At 64.4% G+C, this 20,413-nt stretch overlaps 2 protein-coding genes across 7 annotated transcripts in view; both read left to right on the top strand.

Annotated features, from left to right (window-relative positions):
• The window catches only part of MOV10L1 (Mov10 like RISC complex RNA helicase 1), a 66,050-nt gene extending 56,729 nt beyond the window's left edge, over positions 1–9,321 (top strand). For 3 of the 4 annotated variants that reach the window (XM_032345833.1, XM_032345832.1, XM_032345835.1), the window contains 5 exons: positions 3,355–3,504; positions 4,300–4,407; positions 5,049–5,186; positions 5,276–5,367; positions 5,603–5,925. In XM_032345833.1, the coding sequence (XP_032201724.1) occupies positions 3,355–3,504; positions 4,300–4,407; positions 5,049–5,186; positions 5,276–5,367; positions 5,603–5,765 (651 nt within the window). In that variant the 3' untranslated portion in view covers positions 5,766–5,925. Of the gene's footprint in view, positions 1–3,354; positions 3,505–4,299; positions 4,408–5,048; positions 5,187–5,275; positions 5,368–5,602; positions 5,926–9,133 lie in introns of those variants that run through there. The other variant, XM_032345834.1, reaches the window with a different exon arrangement.
• A 2,369-nt stretch (positions 9,322–11,690) lies between these two features.
• On the top strand, positions 11,691–19,905 carry PANX2 (pannexin 2). 3 transcript variants are annotated; one of them, XM_032345837.1, is made up of 3 exons: positions 11,691–11,979; positions 16,700–18,145; positions 18,676–19,905. In XM_032345837.1, the coding sequence occupies exons 1-3, from the start codon at positions 11,754–11,756 to the stop codon at positions 19,017–19,019; spliced, it is 2,016 nt and encodes a 671-aa protein (XP_032201728.1). In that variant the 5' UTR covers positions 11,691–11,753; the 3' UTR covers positions 19,020–19,905. The 3 variants fall into 3 exon arrangements, with proteins under 3 accessions (XP_032201728.1, XP_032201729.1, XP_032201727.1); XM_032345838.1 differs by having other exon boundaries at positions 11,880–11,979; positions 16,747–18,145; XM_032345836.1 differs by lacking the exon at positions 11,691–11,979 and having other exon boundaries at positions 11,994–18,145.
• Positions 19,906–20,413: the final 508 nt, after the last annotated feature.

Raw genomic sequence — 20,413 nt, 5'->3', positions numbered from 1 at the left:
GAGTGAGTAAACGTGGGGGGTGGGAGAGCCTCCCCTCACTCACCACGGCCTCACCGGTGTGGGGGCTCCCTGGTAGGGAAGAGCTGGGTCCTCAGGAGCCCAGCAAATGACAAGGGCGCCCTGAGAGCAGTGTGCGTGTTGGAGTCTGGTTGTCGGCCGCGGAAGTCGTCTCTTGAGTTGACCACCCCCGCAGTCATCCAGAACCGGGGCTGCACCCAGACCCTCGGACGGGAGGAGCTAGACCTGGGGTGCGCCCGGGGTGCTGTCTGCCCCTCCATGCAGCCTGCGTTCAGGCACATGGGCCCAGGGGACGGCGACGCCACTTCGGGTCCCCAGGTTTGCCTGCTCTCGGAAGTGGCTGGACAGGTAGTTGCGTGTTGGGGTGCGGCTGTGGAATGCCTGCCCTTTGGGCAGAAGGGAGCTCAAGGCGAGGGATTCTGTGGGGAGACCGGTACCTCCCGACTCGGAGCTCTCAGCACGAGGCCCCGTGGGCTGCGGTCTTCTCCCAGGAACACTCCGCTCCTGCTCTGTCCGTCCTTAGAAGCTTTCCTGTAGACCAGTAAAGCCAGGAGGCGGAGCAGGACAGCAGCCGTCTCTCCGGGCCAGAAACCGGCCTCCGCAGAGTGAGCCGCGGCGCTGGAAACCGGAGCCGAGTGCGTGGGGCGAGAGGGCACGTAGCGCCCTGAGCAGAGGCCCCAGTACCGTCCTGCCCGTAGGAACGCGCACGCTGATGCGGCCCACATAGAGGCCACGTGGGTCTTTTCACAAGAGAGTGATTGTGAATGTGTAAATGTGTTGTGAGTGTGCAAAAAGTGTAGACGGAGGAAATACTAAGCCAGCTAGGTAACATACTGCAAACGGTAGCACATGAAAGCATACTTTTAGACTCAAAACAACAACAACAACAACAACAAAACCTATAGGTCAGTGAAACAAAGTCCAGAAACATTTGTTCATTTAGTAAGGATTTTTTTTTAGTAAGGATTTTTTAAGGGCCTGTGTCCCAGACTCCACTCTATGCCCTGAATGCAAAATGGGGACCAGGGCTCTGGGGCTGGGCTGCAGAGAACATGGTCTGCGCCCTTCATTGGAGCAAAAGGGTCTTATCACCAGTTTAATGGCCTCAGGATTGCCGGCAAGGCCTGGCCCTGGCCCTCCCCTGGCTCACTCTGGGCTCCGGCGGGCCACTCCCAGTTCCTCGGACACAACGTCAGACATGCTCCCTGGCAAGTACCCCCTCATGGGAGTTCCTTTGACTCACACCTTCCCCTGCGGAGGTTCTAGAAGGACCTCTGTCCGCCTGACTCACCACTCCATGCCCAGCACATCCCAGCAGAGGAAGCTCAGTAGGGTGTGCTGTGTGGATATGTTGTGGGACGGAACCCCGGGGCGGCCCGAGGAGGGATCACCAAGGCCGCTGTGGTCTTGTCCTGGAGAGTTGGAAGCCTGCACCACAGTGGACATGTGGCTGATCTCTGACTTCTTCATCCTGCGGTAGAGTTGAGTAGGTCAGCAAAGCCCCGGTAAGCCTGAGCTACCGTCTGGCCCTTTACAAGAAAGATGTGGCAACCCCTGGTCTAACTGAAAAAGAACCAGCTTTGGACTTACGTCCTCTCTTTGTTTTGTTCCTTAACTTCAGCTTTCTCTTTAAGCGGCTCCTTACCGCCCGCCTTATTTGTCTTTGTTGTAATTCCGGTGACACGGGCACTTCATTCCCATATCCTCGTCCTCTTAGTTAGGAAGGCACCAGGGATGCCATCCTGTAGCTTTCTCTTTCCCCATGTGTCTGCTGAGAGACCCTTCTCTCGTGACTTTCTGGACCTTTATAACTTGGTTTTTATTTTCTTTTTTGATCCAAGGGTTATAGAGAAGCATTTTTCTTAATGCCCAAGTGGCCAAGAATGCTTTTTACCTCTTTTTTTATTTCTGTTTTTATTAGGTTCTGATCAGGAACTAAGGCCTGGAAATTCTTTGCTTTTAAAAATGTATGGCTGGGGCACCAGGGTGGCTGTCATTGGGCATCTGCCTTCAGCCCACGTTGTGTCCTCAGGGTCCTGGCCTGCTCAGTGGAGTGCCTGCTTCTCCCTCTCTTGCTGTCTTTCTGTCAAATAAATAAATAAGATCTTTCTAAAAAAAAAAACTATGGCCAAATGTGTATCCGGTTTGGCGGGTGTTCTAAGGACGTCCCCCAACCCCCAATCTCTGTTTGAGGGATTTAAGTTCCATATACTTTTTTTCTCTTTTTACGATTTTACTTCTTTGAGAGAGAGAGCGCGCCCCCTCCCCAGCCCCACCGTCGACTCTGTCCCCGGGTCTGACCACTGCGGTGCCTCCTAGAAGTGAGGCCAGGACTTGTCCTTCTGTGTCTGGCTGGTCTCACTCAGCACCGTGTCCTCGGGGGTCCCCCAGGTCCTGGCAGGTGTCCGCTGCTCCTTCCTTTTCAAGGCCGAGGACTATCCCACGACGCCCACGGGCCGCATTTTGTCTGTCCCTTCCTCCGGCAGGGGACGTTTCCGCTGTCGTGAGTAACGCTGCTCTGAGTACCGGTGGACAGTGTCTCTCTGAAGCCGGCTCCCGCTTCCTTTGGGTGTATCCCTGAAGTGGAATTGCTGGTCAGAACGAATTTTGGGGATTAAGGTTTTGAGGAACCTCCACACTGGTTTCAGCGGTGGTTGTACAACTTACGTGCCCATCCGCCGCGACCAGGGGCGCCGGTTCCTCCACATCCCCCCCCACACCTGTTTCATTTTTTCTGTAGTAGCCGTGTGTGTGTGTGAGGTGGGATCTTGGACTTTTGATCTGTGTCTCCCCAATTAGTGATGCTGAACACCTCCATGTTCTTGTTGGTCTGCTGCCTGTCCTCTTTGCTGGTGGCTTGAGCGGGCCCAATCCTAGTTGTGGGGAGGGAGTGGGACCCTGGGTACATGGTCACCTGGCTGGTCCGTGGCAGGGCTGTGCTTGGCCCCTGCTGAGCTGACCACAGCTGGCCAGCTGCCTCTGCAGGCCACACAGTCTGCTCTGAACCCTGCCCCCCTCGGCCCCCGGTCACCTTTCCCTGTCCTAGCATGCCCTCCTGCATGTGGCTGTGTCGGCGCACGCCTCGCTGACCGCCCACTCCTGTTGCAGAAAATGACACACCGCCCCCAAGCAGCCCTTCTCTGGGCCCCTTTTGGGGCCATGGTGCGTCTCTCCACTGCTGCCGCTGGGACGGTGGGGTGGTCTCGGTCTCGATCGTGCCGTACTTCCAACGCCAGCCTCGCTCCCTCCTGGCTCAGAGCCCCCTTCGCAAGCATGTGTTGAGGACGTGAGGTGTCCTGATGCTTGTCCCCTTTCCTTGTCCTCTGATTACCTCAGGGCAGCGAAGCTCGCGAAGGGAGGAGCCCGTCGTGGTTCAATGCTGCCGAAGCGGTCCAGGTCCTGCGCTACTGCTGCCTGCTGGCCAGGAGCCTCTCCAGCCAGGTGTCCGCCAGTGACATTGGTGTGATCACACCCTACCGGAAGCAGGTGTGGACCTGCCCACCGCTCCTTTGAGCGTCCTTGGTCCCGGAGTCAGGAAGGAGGGTGGAGACACGCTCCTCTACCTGGCACCGAGTCCTTCCACAGCCACTGCACCTGCGTCCGCGCCCAGCAAGGGGCTCTCGCTGGCCGGCCCTGCACCCCACCGCCGGAGTCCTGGTGCTCAGACCCTGGCGGGGTGGGGTTCGGGATGCTGGCTGGCGGGTGAGGGGCCACCCGCCAAGCCCCCCAGGGAACAGAAGCTTCCCTTATGTCGAGCTTTCTCCTGTACTGTATGCTTTCCTCCAGGGTTTCAAATTGGCTTTTCTTTTGCCAAGACCCACTGGAGAGCCTTGTCTCTAGACACAGTGCAGGGTCCTGTTTCCATGCCACGGCTAGTCCCCTGCTCCAGGAGCTCGTGCCTCCCAGAGACACGGCCCCTGCCTTCCTGCGGTGGCTGTACAAAGACTGCTTCCAGGTCTCTGTCCAGCCACTCGGCTCTGCCGGGCCGAAGGTCCCTCCGCTGTCCCCATGGAGATGACCCCGTCCGCCGAGCAGCTGGCCCGTGCGCCTCCGCCCTCCTTACTGCGCACCACGGGGAGACAGAAGCTGCGCTCCAGACACACGCCGTCCCCTTTCCCCTAGTGCACTGGGTCTGAAATCAGAATCTGTGCTCCCATCAACCCAGATGAAATAGGGTTTGGAATTGAAAAGCAGTATTGCATATTGGTTAATATTGGGCTTATGCTTAAATGTATAAAGAAATGGTCAGATTTGTAAAGTTTTATTTTCTCTGCTTCAAAGGTGGAAAAAATCAAAATTCTTCTGCGCAATGTCGATCTGACGGACATAAAGGTTGGATCGGTGGAGGAGTTTCAAGGGCAGGAGTATCTGGCCGTCATCATCTCCACCGTAGGTGCTCCTGCTCTTAGTGGGGGTGGCGGCGTGTCCGAAGCCGCCCGATGTCTGTCGGGTTCTTGGTACCTCCCCGTAGAACGGGCCGGAGGCCCTATCCTAGCGCAGGGAAGCCTCTCCAGGGTGGGGTGCTCCGGCATCCCAGGCCGCGACTGTGGGAGCGCCTTAGAAACTCAGCCACCCACACACGACGAAAGCAGAGTGATCCGGGAAGCAGAGGGAGACGCGCTGGCAGAGGCGGCCCAGGGCGCTGAAAGAGAAGGGGACGGGACGGAGGGGCCGAGCGGGAGGCGGCTGCCGCCCACGAAGGCCCCAGCGCCTCGGCCACTGCCCGGGGAGCACCAGCCCGAATTCTCATGACTCTGTTTCCCTGTCAGACTCTCTTGACTGAGATAAGGCAGGGAGTGCGGGTGGGCTAGAGGGACCTGCACCCAGAGACCGGGTGGGCTAGAGGGGACCTGCACCCAGAGACCGGGAGACGGTCTCGTGAGGCTCTCCCCGCGGTGCTGGTTGTCTCCTTTTTTAACCAGAAATGGAGTCACACCAATGTCTAATATTTTTAAATGCTTTAAAATACCGTATTTCTTTCCATGCCAAACTTACGATACCATTATTATTTGTCTTTGTGTCTTTTTTAGGTACGGTCAAATGAAGATAGATTTGAAGATGATAGATACTTTTTGGGATTCTTGTCCAACTCAAAAAGATTCAATGTTGCAATCACCAGACCCAAAGCCTTGCTGATCGTGCTGGGAAACCCTCACGTTCTGGTCAGAGTGAGTCACCTGAGGAGGGCAGGGCACGGGGACAGGGTGCCCCTCGGACAGCTTGGGCTTTGAGGCCTGGCGCTCTGCTGTTTCGGCAGGATCCCTGTTTCGGTGCTTTACTGGAATACAGCATCACCAACGGCGTCTACACCGGCTGCAATCTCCCTCCGGAACTGCAGTCCCTGCCAAAGTGAGCTCCGCTCCTCTTCCGGCCCTGCCCTGCAGCCCACCGCCCTCTCCTCCTCCTTGTGCAGTCCCGGGGTGACGCTTGGGGCCACGGAAAGGCCTCAGCCCCAAGCCCTACTTTGGTGGCCCCCAGGACCCAACCCTGAGCTGCTGCGGGGAACCCAGCTCACTGGCTCCCTCCCCTTCCCCTACCTGTAGCTGTGATGAGACCCGGGACCTGTCCCTCCCGCACCCCACAGAGCCGGGTCAGAGGGCCCCCCAGGACCAGGTCCCCAGCCCCAGCGGGTGAGGCGTCCCAGACATCTGCTGTCCTCCCTTCTGGGCTGGGGACCCTGCCACGTGCCTTGTGTCCCAGCCTCAGCCAGGAGCGAGGGACCCGTGGGGTCAGACAGAGCCTGCTGACTGTTCTCCGCACCAGCCCTTTCCTGCCGCCAGGCGGGTACCTGAACCCGTCACCCAAATAAATGCTCACATGGGACACCCAGCGTGGCTTTCCACCTCCAGGCACACTGGACGCTGGGAGGCCAGTATGCTTTCACGTGGCCTCTGACCCCCGCGGGCTGCCATGCGTTCTCCAGCCCCTTGGGCCAGCGTCAGCCGCGTAAAGCCCGGGGCCTCCGCGGGGGCTCCACGTGGGGATGGGCGGCCACACAGAAGTGGGGTCAGCATCCTGCTCCCCTGGAACCGTGGAGCAGCTGGGGGGGCCGTCTGTGCACATCCTCGGGGACCGGTTTCCAGGGAGGGCTGGCTGGGGACTGTTCTCTGTGAAAAGCACCAGGCGTGGGGGGCGGGAATACCCAGGCGCCTGGTAAAGGGGCCTCGTCTCCGGCTGTGCCCTCGGTGGGGTGGGAAGAAGCTGCAGCAGCCTGCGTGGGGGCCAGTCAAGCCCTGGGAGGGGAGAAGCCCAGGCACAGCTTCACCAACCACGAGAAGCAGACCCTGGGGCACAGAGGCTCTTGACTCCACGGGAAGACAGGCTGCTGCCCAGACACGCAGCCCTGTGTGGCTGCAGTGCTCCTCACTGAGGCCCTGGGTCCCCGCACATGTTTGGAACCCATGACTGCTTCCTCCAGGAAGGCAGCCAGGGTGGCGGGCTGCATGCGGAGTGTGGAGGCCCAGGCAGAGCCCTCCCCGCCCCTCAGGACATGAGGCCGGCGGCTCTGAGGACGAAGCACGTGGCACCAGACATGACAAGGGAGCCATGGGGTGGTATGGACCCCACTCAGCCACCCTGCCCAGGCCAGCAAGTCCCTGAGTCTTTGCCACCAGAGGCCAGCAGCGCGGGCTCCGGGCTAGGCCTTCTTGGGGTGCTCACCTCCACTCTGGTGGGCCCCATTTTACAGCTCGGGAGACTGCCTCGTGGCATCGGCCCTTTCTGGGCAGGTGGGAACCTCCTCTGTCTGCTGGTCTGGGCTCCAGGCAGCTCCCCCAACGTGTGCAGACACGGGGTTCTGCGGGCGCGGTCCATGTGCCTGCAGGGCCCAGAAGACCCCTGTTCACACCCAGGGTCTGGACATGTCGAGCACTCAGCAGGGCTCTGCGTGTCTTTCCCCAGCTTTGGCCCAGGCCCTGGGGAAGGCACCCTGGGAGCTGCTCAGTGGTGGTGGTTCTGGAACCCTCCATGCTCCTGAGTGTGCCAAGAGCAAATGTGGCTTAGGGCTGGGGGTCGCGTGACCAGAAGCCTCCCGGCACACTCACTTCTTGACAACCGTGGGAGAGCTGGGAGGGGTGTCACGCGCTTGGAAGGCGGCTGGTGTGAGTCATGGACCGGCTAGCTCTGTGCCCCCAGGGCCATCTCCACTGGGAGGGAGCAGAAGCAGGGCCTCGGGGGCACCGGTGACTTGTCCCGGAATTGACCTGGGGCATTTCCGGGCCCACGGTGCTGCCCAGGGCGGTCACAGAAAGGGGCTGTGGGTGCACAGGCTCCTGACCTGTGCTGCTTGTGCTGTCGAGTGGCTAAAGGGGACGTGGCGGGCACGTGGGGCCCAGTCCCCTTCTCTGGGCCTTGGACAACCGCCCCGCAGAAGCAGCCAGGGCCTGACAGAGCGAAGGGCTGGGAACCCCAGGTGGGTCCCGGGGATTCTGTGCTCGCTAGCCTCGTGGGGCGGCAGACCTCAGGTACAAACGGTCACCAGGCGTGAAGTCACCAAGAACTTCAGGTGACAGTGGCAGCAGGAGAGCTGGGGCCTCTGGGCTCGGCGGGGCACAGGGCTCCCTGTCTGCGCAGGCCGTCCTTGGCCCCTGGGCCTGTGCAAGGACCCGTGCCCTCCCCACCGTCCCCACCAGCCAGTGTGGTGGGCGAGGCGGGGGAGGAGGGGCTGGTGGCAGGCAGGAAGGAAAGCGCGTGCGCGCAGCTCCTGACACAAACCTAACGGCCTGGCCAGAGCCGCCGCCCGGTGCTGTCCTAGAGGACTTCCTGTGGGTCCTGCAGAGGACAGGGGCATGGTGGGGAGGGACAAGGCAGAGAGGGCCCCCACCCCAGGACCCTAGTGCGCCCTGTGACACTGACCCCACCCCCGCTCCCCAGGGTACTAACGAGCGCTTTGTCACCGCTGCCAACACAAGAGGCCTTCCTGGTACAGATGGGGACACTGAGGCTCTGTTGGCCCAGCCCAGAACCCATACTGACCCCCATGCTTGAGGACAGGACTCTACTGACTGCAGATGCCTGACACCTGGCATTGTGGGTCAGCCGGGTGATGAAGTCGCTGTCGAGATGTGAGAAAATCCTGTCCTTGCGGCTTCAAGGAACGTCTGCTCTTGGCCTCGTGCACAGTGGCCTCGGGGCAGGCACCCTCAGCAGCTTCATGCGGCAGCGGCTAGGGTCTCAGTGGGCCAGGTCCTCTGGCTGAAACCCCACTGTGCTCTCTTCACATGACCTTTGTCCTCCCGTCTGTCCCCCACCCCACCCCCATGCTCTGTGTCCTCTCCAGAGCGAGTGTTGGAGGGCAGGCCTTCTCGGACAGCAAGCAGGGACCAGGAGGGCCCCCAGAAAGGCTTGGCGGGGGAGCCACTGGTGGCCGAGCTCACACGATGTGTTCCACCCTTGCTCTCCCACCCGCTGAATGGCCACGCTTGCCTCCCTGTCATCGTTGTCCCAGCACTGTCCCCGTGTTCCTGCCCACACTGTGTCACGGGGACCTGTCGCCACCCCAGGGTGGTCAGTACGCCTGCAGCCAAACCTGCTCAACCCTGCGAGCAGCCCAGCCGGTCCAGCTCGGAGAGACTGGACGCCGCCCCGGCTCGCAGGCCGAAGCAGGTGCGGGTCACGTCGTGGAGAGAGAGTCCCCACCAAACGCCAAGAGGACAGCAGTCAGGGTCCTACAGTCACTGAAGACCTGGGCTGGGTGTCCGGGGCAAGGTACTCCTCGCCAGGGGGCCAGAGTTGTGTCAGGTGACGGGAGACCAGGTGGGGTCAATTCTGGAGGGGACGCGGGCCCCGGGACACCAAGGGCAAGAGGCATCCCATGCAGCCCGGCGGGGCCCAGAGCAGGCAGGTGAGTGCGTGGGGGGCCTCCCCGGTGACCAGGAGGCTCTGCTAAGCCCCGGATGGAAGTGCATGGGGGTCTGCCCTCGAAAGGAGGTCGAGCTGCCCAGACCAGTGTGGACCCCTGGGGAAGCGAGCTAAGTGGTTCCTGCAGGCAGCTGTGGCCTGCACCGGGTTTGACTTCTGTGCTTGTAGAGCCCTGAAGGAGACGCGGAGGTTGTGCCTACTTGTTCTCGCTTACCTGCCGTTTTTCTGCTCACCGTTTCAAACTGTTCCTTCCCAGCACGTGGTAAGTGTCCCCATCTGGAAGCACAACCCAGCAGCCTTTTCAGGGTGTCCGTTGGGATCAGAATGCACTCGCATGGCCAGGCTGGACAGGAGGAACCCTGACCACAGCTCCGTAAAGCGCGTGCGGAGAGTAAAGTTCAGGAGCGCCGGGGTGACACGGGATGACCACTGCACGCGACCGGAGGGCCGCCTGCCCGCCCACGCGCGTGCACTGCGAAGCCGCGGCAAGGGCCAGCCCCTGCAGACGCGCCGGCGGTACCTGGGGGTCTAAGAGGGCGCCCTGCTTGGCCAGCGGTGGTGGGAAAAGACCCCTTGCTCTACGGAGAAAAACCAAGCTGCCTTTCTACCTCCACGCACGGTCTCGCAGCTCCAGGTGTGGCCGCGGGATGAGTAAGGCCACCTGTGGGGCCACCTGTGGGGGTGGCAGGGCTTGCGATCTTCTGGCCCCGTCGTCCCCTGAAATCCCTGCGTCGCGGGTCACCAACCAATTCACCGCAACGCAGAAACGAAGCTCATTTCAACACGTGTGCCTGAGTCCGCAGAAGAACGATTGGGGGCGACACGGCCTCCTGCTCCTAGCGGGGCACCGGGCTGCCTTCGTGATGTGGCAGAGAAAACCACAAACCACTGGGGTGAAAAACACAACTACATCATCTGACTACATCAAAATTAAGGATTTCTATCCAGACTCCATGGACAAACCCAACAGACAGGAGGACTTGAAGGAGCCTGTGAGCAGATTAACAGAGCGGCTGCTGTAAGTCCAGGAGCTGCACGTGAACCAGCAACAGGACCTCTCGGTCTGCAGGGGCTTGAAGAGGCAGTAAACCCACAGGGAACCAGAAACGGCCGACTGAGAACACTGAAGCGACATTGCCCCTAGGGTGGCAGTTACCAGAAAGCAGATGGGGCCAAGACCTGGGAACGTTATGGGGACAGAACCTTGTTTTCATGGTAGGACTGTGGTCCAGCCTTTCTGGAAAGCAACACAGAAGGTCCCCCCAGTGGCACCACTCGGGAGGGGTCCCAAAGGGCCTTAGGGACGTCTGTGCCATTCATTATCTGGGTGGGGCATCTGGGACCACTGGGAAGTGCCTGGATTATCTGAGGGCTGCTGGGTTTGGAGGGAGCTGGGCTGTCGGGGAGTGTCTGGATTAGGTGGGGTCTACGTCTTCTGGGGGCAGCTGGGTTGTGCCGAGGGACTCTGGGTCATCTGGGGAGCCACTGGGAAATTGTACGCAGCCCAGCTGTGTCAGTAAGTAGTAGACAAATAAAACGTGCTGGAAGCCCGGGCTGAGTGTTCAGAAGCACCTGCGAATCTTTGAAAGCACAGAGACCCTTGAGAAAGGTGAGGAAAGGCGAGGGGTGGAGGCTCACCCCAGGGGCTCGGAACCCCTAAATACCGGCGCCCCAGACACGGAGTTCCTGCATGACCTTAACCCTGCAGCCACACCAGACACTTCCCGAAGACGGCACGTGTATGTCCCATAATAGTGGCAAGGGGACAAGCCACGAAGAAAAGGAAAACATGATGAGCCACAGAGGGTCCTGGGGGCAGCGGGGTTGACGGTGGCGCCTGCGCTCGGCGCTGCGGACCAAACCCAGCAGAAGTGCGAGCGGTTGTCCCGAGGGCGCCGGCGGGCACGGCCGGGCGTGGGGATGAGGGGCTGGAGGTCGGGAAGGTGGCGGGGAGGCCGGGCCGGGCGCACCAGCACCCCAGAGCCTACCCCGGGGGCTGGCACAGGCCGGCCCCCAGCGTGTCGGTCAAACGAGGCAGAGGGAGGAGTGACTGAGCCGAGCGGCGGGAGGCGGTGCAGGGCAGAGGAGGAAGCGGGGCGCGGGAAGTGATGTGCGGGGGCTCCGGCGCTGGGGGATGGGAAAGTCGCCCCGCAGTGTCCGCGGGCCGCTGCCCCAAACCGGGGGGGGGGTGCCCCGTCCCCCGCGTGCGTCCCAGCGCCCACGCGGTGCCCAGGCTCCGGGCCGGGAAGCGGTGCAGGTGCCAGGAGGCGGGACGAGGCGACCCCTCCTCGCCGGGGCGGCTCCCGCGACCGCGAGCCCGCGAGGGGGCCCCGCTCGGCCTCTCCCCAACCCGAGGAAGAGGAGGAGGGGCCAGTCATTGTTAATTCATTTTATTTAATTTAAATATTTTTTGCAAAGTCATCGCCGGCGCCGCATCTGCGTGGCCGGGGGGGGGGGGGGGGGGGCGGAGCCTCGCTGCCGGTCGCCGCAGGTAAACAGCCCCCTCCCCGCGGTGGGAGCGGGGCCCCGGCCCCAGCCAGGGACAGCAGCCGCCGCCCCCGCCGCAGGGACGCGCCAGGCCCGGCCGGGGCTGCAGCCGAGGCGGGGGCGGCGGGGCGCGAGCGGTCCGACCCCTGCCCGCGGGGGCGGCGGCGGAGCGTCCCCCACCCCCGCGCCGGCCCGGCGCCCCCCGCACCCTCGCCACCCTCCCCTGCCGCCCGGCGCCCCCCATCCGTCCCCGCGGCCCCGCCGGCCCTCCCCGGCGCCCCCCCGCCGGCGCTCCCCGCCCGCGCCCCCGGCCCCGCGGCCCCGCCCCAGCGCCCCCCGCCCCGCGGCCCCGCCCGCGCCCGCGCCCCCGGGCCGCGCCCCCGCCCCCCATGCACCACCTCCTGGAGCAGTCCGCGGACATGGCGACGGCGCTGCTGGCCGGGGAGAAGCTGCGCGAGCTGATCCTGCCCGGCGCGCAGGACGACAAGGCGGGCGCGTTGGCCGCGCTGCTGCTGCAGCTCAAGCTCGAGCTGCCCTTCGACCGCGTGGTCACCATCGGCACCGTGCTCGTCCCCATCCTGCTGGTCACCCTGGTATTCACCAAGAACTTCGCAGGTGAGGCTGGGGGCGCGTCCGCAGGTGTCGGGCGCCGGGCGCTCCCCGAGTCCCCGCGCCGGCATCCCGCCGGGGCCTGGCGGTGTTGGCGGCGCCCCGGGGGTCTCCCCGCAGATCCGCAGCCACCACCGCCCTCCCCGCACCGCTGCATGTGCCGCTGGTCGCCTGGGGCTGCCTCCGAACCCCTCTCCCCCCTTGTATTGTTTTTACTTTCCCTGCGCTCCCCGTGAGCCCGGGCGGACCCAGCCCGGCCCTGGTGGTCTCAGGCGCAAATGAGACTTGGGGTCTGGCAGGAGAGACCAGGAGGGGGAGTGGGCCGGCTCTGAGGGCAGGAGGAGTGGCCAGGTGGGGACCAGAAGAGGCTGTTCCAGCTGAAGCCAAAGGCTTGTCAGAGCACGGGCTGAGCCAGAGCGGCAGGACCGGCAGTGGTGGGCCCTGGGACCCGGCTGGGGTCTGGTTAGCTGCAGGGGGCGGCCTTGCTCCGGGCACTGGGAGCCCAGAAGGTTTGCGGGCAGGACCCTGAGGCCAGGCCGAGCCCCCCCCCCCCGGGGCTGGGCAGTGACCCCACCTGGCCAACCAGGAGGCCCACGCAGGCGGGATAGGGCAGTGACAGGAACCAGTGCGGTGGACGCTGTGAGAGGCTGAGGCCTTAAGCTGACAGACGTGGGGGTGCCAGGAGGACCTCCCCACAGGTGACCTGGGGTGAGGCGGCCTGGGAGGCACTGGGAGCAGGGAGGCAGAAGAGTGGCCTCCCTAAGGAGCAGAGCTGGGCAGGGAGAGATGGGCGGTGGTCCACCCAGATCTGGCGGGTCCGGGGAGGCCCCCCGCGGGCCTTCGGGCCAGGCTTGAGGGCCAGAGGTGCCCGTCTGTGGCAGAGGGGGCGGGGGTCCCTGTGCAGCCCTCGAGGAGGGCTGTCCCCTGAGGGACACCGGCAGACATTCTCGAACTCTGCATTGGCTCTTATACAAAGGGCTCGATTTTTAGGGCTCCCTATGACCTGGGAACCCGCCAGACCTGCGGCGGCCATGTGCAGGCCACCTGATCAGACACTGGGGGCCTCTGCAGTTTCTGTCTTCAGACATGAGTGAGCGGACACTCAGACACTCCTGGGACAGGACATGCTCCCAGGGCCGGGGGTAGCGCGGTGCAGAGGCAGGTGTGACCCACAGTGTCTCTCAGGGCACATAGGGGTGTCGGGTTTCTGAGACACCTGGAACTAAGTCACTCAACTGTCAGAATCTGGAGGTTGACCGTCCAAAACCATGGGGTGGGCGGGGCCTCTCTCCCAGAGCTGGGATAGGGTCCCTCCGGCTGCTGCAGCTTCTGGGGCCGCCTCACCCCGGCTCTGCTTGCCCGTCCACATGGGCACCCTCTCCCTGGACACGTGCTCCAAATTCCCTCTTCTTACTAGGCCACCAGTCATTGGCTTGGAGCTCCTACTCCCGTGGGACCTTCTCTCTCTTTTTTTTAAGATGTATTTAATTGAGAGAGGGTGAGCGCGTCCCCAGCAGCCTCCCTGCGGAGTGCGGCCAGGACACCTCACAGCCGAGCAGCCCCCCCACCGCCGCCAGTGTGTGCCCAGGGTGACCTTTGCAGGACCACATTTCCCAACAAGGTCATAGTTACAGGTACCAGGGGTCAGGACTTCAACGTCCTTTGCGGAGAACACAATTCTGCCCTCTATGGATGGGCACGGTGAGGCAGGCTCAGGACTGGCATCCTCAGGCCCCCGGGCACAGGCCTCCGTTCCCGTGCTGTCCTCAGTCCGGCTAACCCCACATGGACCCTCAGCACCTCTCCATGCCCGGTCAGGCCTGGGCCACCAGGGTCTCCCGAGCTCACCCTTTCATCCCTGGTCCTGGTAGCTCCCTGGGCCTTCTTGTGCAGGCCTGCCCCCCACGGCGCCCCCGTACTGATCTGTGCTTGCACGTGGACATGTCTGTGCCCGCTTGGCCCCCTGAGCATGGACAAGGCAGGCTTTCTGAGCAGTGGCGGGCAGGCCGGCCGCTGCTGCCTGGCATCCCGGGCCGTGCTCCGTGTCCGTCGAACACACCTGCCTCGGCACCCTTGTCCTCGCTCATAGAACACAGGAGGGCTGCCCCACTCCCCTCAGGGTTTGGGGGGGGCTATGGCTGCTGCCCTTATGTACCTAGATTAGGGTTCAAGGCAGGACAGGACACAGGACGCTGAGTGGGCGTATGCAGCGAGCTGTCTCTCGGTGCTTCAGACAGAACGCATCCCCGGTCCCTTCCCCGGACCCGAGGACAGGAGGGGTACGGGGGAGCCATGCGTCCACAGGCTGCACTGGGGAGTGCCTCCCGACATGCTGACGCAAGGGGACAGCTCCGGTGAGGGCGCGAGAAGGAAGTGAGGTCAGAAGTGCTGACCCTCAGAGGGCACCGGAGACATCTCCATCCAACACCTCCGGCCCCCGCAGTGCTGCGTCCGCCTCCATCGCTGACGCCCCAGCCCCGGGGCACAGGCCCGCATGCCCTGCCACTGCCGGAAGGATCCACACCCCAGCGGCTAGGAGCTGGCTTGGCGCAAGGGGCTGTGACTCACCCCACCCCCACCCTTACTCAGGTCCTCGCCGCAAGCGGACCCCTGCAGCAGGGCGACACCCACTCTCTGCAGCCGGATTTGCTCATCAGGGTCGTGATGGTAAACGCGTACTGGCTACAGAGTTGGGGTGAGCAGCTGACAAGGCAGCACTGGGCCCCTAGCCTAAGCCTCCCCCGTCCGGAGGGCAGAGGATGCAGGAAGACTCCTGTGTTTCCCGGCCAGGGTTGCCACGAGCAGGCCCCTCACTGTGCCAACCCACCCAGCAGTGGACCGAGAGGCCGCCCCGAAGAGTCGTCGGGTTCCGCAGATGTCCTCCGGCCCCGCACAGGGAACGGCCAGCTGCTTTTTCTTAAAGGAGCCAGATAGCTGGGCCCCACGTGTCCTGGGTGCCTGTCTAGCCTGGGGGCATGTAGTGTCCCCAGAGTGCGCGCCCTGTCCGCAGAGGGGAGAGGGTAGGTGCTCCGCCCATGGGGCCTGGCGCACGTGGTCTTCAGGGCCTGTGCCGAGTTCTCGGAGGGCCCGGGGAGCCGGAGAGGCCGCCTGCTCTCTGGGGAGGGGTTGCTGCACGTCTCGGGGGCCAAGTCCCCCGACCCTCACCTGCAGGCTCTGAGGGTCTCACCCTCCCTCCTGCGTGGGGGTCCCACCCCCGCAGGGCCCCCAGCACCGCGGGAGAACGTCTGTTCAGGGGGCAGGACAGGGTCTCGGCAGAGGAGGCCGCTGGCCCGGGGCCGGCCACCCCAGGTTAGCTCCCGCCTGGTGCACTGAGTGACCACAAACTCAGGGGCTCAAAATAACACATGACCCTAGGGTTCTGCGGCTCAGAAGCCTGGTGGGCATTACAGGCGAGCGCGTGGGGCTCGGTAGGGCCCAGCTGCTTCTGGAGGCGCCCGGAGGCCCTGTTGTTCGCCTTTTCCGGTTTCTAAAGACCCCGCGCTCCCGGGCTTGTGGGCGGACCTCCTCCTTCCGGCCCAGCCCAGTGGCCTCTGCTTTCTCCCCCACATCCTTGACTCCAACCCTCTCGCCCCCCACCCTCTAAGGACCCCCGAGGTCACACTGGGGCCACCCAATAACCCAGGATCATCCCCCTCCCCAGCCTCACCTAATCCCCCTTGCAGAGTCTGCGTAAGGTTCTGTGTATTAGCACGTGGCCGCTTGGGTAGCCCTGTGTGGACGTCTGTTAGGCCCCCGGGGTTTGAAAAGGGTCTGCACCTCCCCAGGGGGCCAGGGGGCGGGCATGAGCCCAGTCTGGGGCTAGGATCCCACCAGCCCAAGCCTGTAGGAGGGCCGCCGACCCCTGGCCTCTGCGTTGAGAGGGGCTCCAGCTGGCCTGGCAGCAGTGTGGCCAGGCCTTTGGGGCCGTGAACATGGGGGCCGGTGCTGCAGAGGGACAGCTCCAAGCCTGCCTAGTGTTACCCTTTGGAGAAGTGTCCAAAGCCCAGCACAGCCCTGACACATTCTCTGGCTCTTGCTTTGTGCCATCACCATCTGGAAAGGAAAGGAAAGTTCAGTGACGGGCTTTTTTCCTGCAACTTGGAAGGTTTCCACTGTTCCTGGTGGTGACCCTGCCGTCCTGGTGAGGGCTTCCTGTTCGAGTCCAGGTCACCACCTGGGCCCACCCAGCGCCCAGGATGCCCGGGTCTGCCCTTCTCCAGGACAGTGGGTCTGGGAGAGATACCCCATGCCCTCAAGGGCAGGCGGGACCCACTTTTGCGCCACCGTAACTGCCTCTGGCCAGGTCGGGCCTGACCAGGCCTTCCACCCTCCTGAAGACGGAGCCCCCTGGCAGAGCAGCCCCAGGGCGGGTAGGTGTGCGGAGTGGCCTGGCCCGGCCGCCTCCCCTGTGGGACTGGGTGTCCCCCCACATGAATGCAGACTGTACACATAGAGAGAGGGACTCCAGGCTTGCAGCGCAGGTCAGTCCCTGGGGGGCTGTACCCCCACCCTGTGCCCTGGCCAGCCACTGTATGTGTGGGGGTCTCCAGGGTGAGACCCCACACCCAGCCACCAGTCGGTCATACAGGGGACCGTGCATCTCCTGGGACCCGGGCGTTTCTGCTGGGGGAACAGCCGTCCCTGGTGTGTCTGGCGCGTTCCCCCGCCCCCTCCCCAGCGCCCCAGCGCCCCAGCGCCCCAGCCCGAGTGTCCTCTCTGCCCTCAGAGGAGCCCATTTACTGCTACACGCCGCACAACTTCACTCGCGACCAGGCGCTGTATGCTCGCGGCTACTGCTGGACGGAGCTGCGGGACGCACTGCCCGGCGTGGACGCCAGCCTGTGGCCGTCGCTGTTTGAGCACAAGCTGCTGCCCTACTCGCTGCTGGCCTTCGCGGCCATCATGTATGTGCCGGCCCTGGGCTGGGAGTTCCTGGCCTCCACCCGCCTCACCTCCGAGCTCAACTTCCTGCTGCAGGAGATCGACAACTGCTACCACCGCGCGGCCGAGGGCCGCGCCCCCAAGATCGAAAAGCAGATCCAGTCCAAGGGGCCCGGCATCACGGAGCGCGAGCGGCGCGAGATCATCGAGAACGCGGAGAAGGAGAAGAGCCCCGAGCAGAACCTGTTCGAGAAGTACCTGGAGCGCCGCGGCCGCAGCAACTTCCTGGCCAAGCTGTACCTGGCGCGGCACCTGCTCATCCTGCTGCTCAGCGTGGCGCCCATCTCCTACCTGTGCACCTACTACGCCACCCAGAAGCAGAACGAGTTCACGTGCGCCCTGGGCGCGGCCCCCGACGGGCCGGCCGGCGCGGGCCCCGCGGTGCGCGTCAGCTGCAAGCTGCCGTCGGTGCAGCTGCAGCGCATCGTGGCCGGCGTGGACATCGTGCTGCTGTGCGCCATGAACCTCATCATCCTCGTCAACCTCATCCACCTGTTCATCTTCCGCAAGAGCAACTTCATCTTCGACAAGCTGCACAAGGTGGGCATCAAGACGCGCCGGCAGTGGCGCCGCTCCCAGTTCTGCGACATCAACATCCTGGCCATGTTCTGCAACGAGAACCGTGACCACATCAAGTCGCTCAACCGCCTGGACTTCATCACCAACGAGAGCGACCTCATGTACGACAACGTGGTGCGGCAGCTGCTGGCCGCGCTGGCCCAGTCCAACCACGACGCCACGCCCACCGTGCGCGACGCGGGGGTGCAGACGGCCGACCCCAGCGCCAACCCCGCCGAGCCCGACGGCGCCGCCGAGCCGCCCGTCGTCAAGCGGCCGCGCAGGAAGATGAAGTGGATCCCCACGGGCAACCCGCTGCCGCAGCCCTTCAAGGAGCCGCTGGCCATCATGCGCGTGGACAACAGCAAGGCCGACAAGCCCAAGCCCGTGCGCCGCAAGACGGCCACGGACACGCTGATCGCGCCGCTGCTGGACGCGGGCGCGCGCGCCGCGCACCACTACAAGGGCGGCGGGGCCGACGCGGGGCCGGCGCCCGACAAGAAGCACGCGCGCCACTTCTCCCTGGACGTGCACCCCTACATCCTGGGCACCAAGAAGGCCAAGCCCGAGGCCGTGCCCGCCGCCGCCCTGCCCGCCTCCCGGAGCCAGGAAGGGGGTTTCCTGTCCCAGGCGGAGGAGTGCGCGCTGGGCTTGGCCGCAGCACCCACCAAAGGTAGGCGGCGGGGGACCCCCGGCCCCGGGGGAGGCAGCCCCCCGCCCCCGCCTCCCCGCGCGGTTCTCCGCAGACCGGGCGTCTGGGAACCGTGTGCGCGGCCCCGGGGGGGGGGGGGGGGGCAGCTGGGTGGAAGAGGGGGCTGGGCGGCCAGGGGGCCGGCCTTGGGGCAGAAGGCAGGCGGGAGGGGCCCTGCCCAGCAGACAGGAGGAACGCTAGCAGGAGGGCCCGAGGGGACAAGCCTGGAGGTTGTTCAGGCTCTACAGAAGGTTCTGGAAATAGGCCCTGCTGCTCCTGAGGCAGTGGGAGGTTCGGCCCACGCGGGCTGGAGCCTGCAGAGAGGGTCTTGGGGCAGCCCCACGTGGCTGAGGAGGGAGAATCAAGCCCTCCCACGGCGCCTGGGGGGCCTAAGGCCGAGGGGGTCCTCGGTGACCAGCCTCTGCCAGGGGGTCCGAGAGAGGGGGCAGGCGCGGGGGGAGAGGTGCGCAGCCTGCAGCGTGTGACCTGCCCCTGTCCTCGGCCGTTTGCAGACACTCCGCTCCCTGAGAAGGAGATCCTGTACCCAGCAGAGCCCGCCCGGGCGGCGCTTCCTTCCGGGGGCCCATTTCACGTCTGCTCGCCCCCAGCGGCCCCCACCACGGCCCCTCTGTCGCCAGCCAGTCTGGGCAAAGCCGACCCCCTCGCCATCCTGAGCCGCAACGCCACGCACCCGCTGCTGCACATCGGCACGCTGTACGAAGCCCGGGAGGAGGAGGACGGGGGTCCCCGCGCGGCCCCGGACGTGGGCAGTCTCATTGCCATCCCCCCCCCGCAGCAGATCCTCATCGCCACGTTCGACGAGCCGAGGACGGTAGTGAGTACCGTGGAGTTCTGAGCAACGGCGCTGCCCGGGCCACCGCCGTCCCCTCCGCGTGCCCAGGGAGCGCCGCTGACCCCAGCCCAACGTGGACGGGGCCTCTGCTTCGCCCAGCACCGCCCGCCCCTCCTGGCCTCCTGTCCGCATGCCACGGGGCCGACACCTTGCCCACCCGGCCCCCAAGACAGCATCGCTGGCCTGCTGGCTGGGCCGGGGGCTGGCCTTGAGCCCGGCGGAGCCCCCCTCCCCCGCCAGCCAGAAAGGCCTGGAGCCGCGCCCCCACCCCCAATCAGGCACTCGGCTGCAAGGTGAAGAGTTTATTTTTTTAGTTGATTCTGTGCTGGGCCCGGGCGGAAGCAGGACCGCTCCGGGCCTGAGTCTGGAAGGAAGCTGGGGGTGATCCCACCCCCGGGCCTGGCTGTGCACAGGGCCGTGCTCAGGACCCGCTCCTGCACTGGGAGGTGCTGGGGCCCCCTCCGTCAGACCGACATGCACTTTCTCCCTGTCTCCCGACCTGCCTGTCCTCTGCTTTACTAGGACCACTGTAACTACCGAGGGGGGCGCTGCCGGGCACAGGGCGGTGTGTGCGTGCGCGCGTGACCACGAGGACGAGGACGCCAGTGTGCATGGATGTGTGTGTGAGTGGGCGTGAGCGTGGACGCACGGGGGTGTGATCGGGCACGGGGCTGAGACTGTGTGGACGCCCGCGTGCAAGGCAAGGAATCCAACGCAATAACCATGTCCCCCACCCAGGCCACCAGCCCCCCACCCGAGGCCCCACATGGCTTCCCGTGGGCACCCAGGGCTGGCGCAGAGGGTCTGTCCCTATTACCTCAGCCACGGTGACAACGTGACAGTATTAACAAGGTAGCACCGAGCAGATCAATAAATATTATTCTGATACCGCCTGAGTCCCGTGTGGTCCGTCCTGCAGGAGGCCGGTGCTCTGGCCGGCCTTCCTGTGTCTGGACGAGCTGCCTCCTGGTCACCTTGGGGGCCCCGCTGCACCCACCCTGAGGCAGGAGCACATGGCTGTCCCTTGCGCTTGACCTGCCATGACCTCTGACTGCGAGGCTCTCCCTCCGGGCCTGGGGGGGCAGGTCAGGTGCGCCCTGCCCTCCCTGCGCTCACACACTCAGCAGAGGCAAAGGCGGGAGCCCCCAGGAGACTGACCCCTCCATCAAATGTGTGGGGACGGGGCCCGCTGGCTGCACTTAAGGGGACAGGGACGCCAAGAACCCTTCCTGGAGGAGCTCCCCTTGATGTGGTTTGGGGGCGCCCCTTCTGCTCCAGGGCCCTAGGGCAGGAGGCCTTCCTCACGGGGCCCGGGACTTGGGTGGGACGAGGCTAGTCTTCCGGGCCTTCGGTCCACGGCTGCTGACCCCCAGAACCTGACATGCTCTCCTTGGAGC

This window comes from Mustela erminea, chromosome 6, assembly GCF_009829155.1.
Source record: "Mustela erminea isolate mMusErm1 chromosome 6, mMusErm1.Pri, whole genome shotgun sequence".
NCBI classification, from domain to species: domain Eukaryota; kingdom Metazoa; phylum Chordata; class Mammalia; order Carnivora; family Mustelidae; genus Mustela; species Mustela erminea.
This window is presented reverse-complemented; position numbering and strand designations above follow the sequence as displayed.

What these genes read in the sequence shown, in the direction of transcription:
- PANX2 (XM_032345836.1), top strand. Translation starts at nt 16,408, where the DNA reads ATGCAGACTGTACACATAGAGAGAGGGACTCCAGGCTTGCAGCGCAGG. An exon ending in GGCCGCAGCACCCACCAAAG is followed by an intron (nt 18,146 to 18,675) that starts GTAGGCGGCGGG and finishes GGCCGTTTGCAG; the next exon opens with ACACTCCGCTCCCTGAGAAG.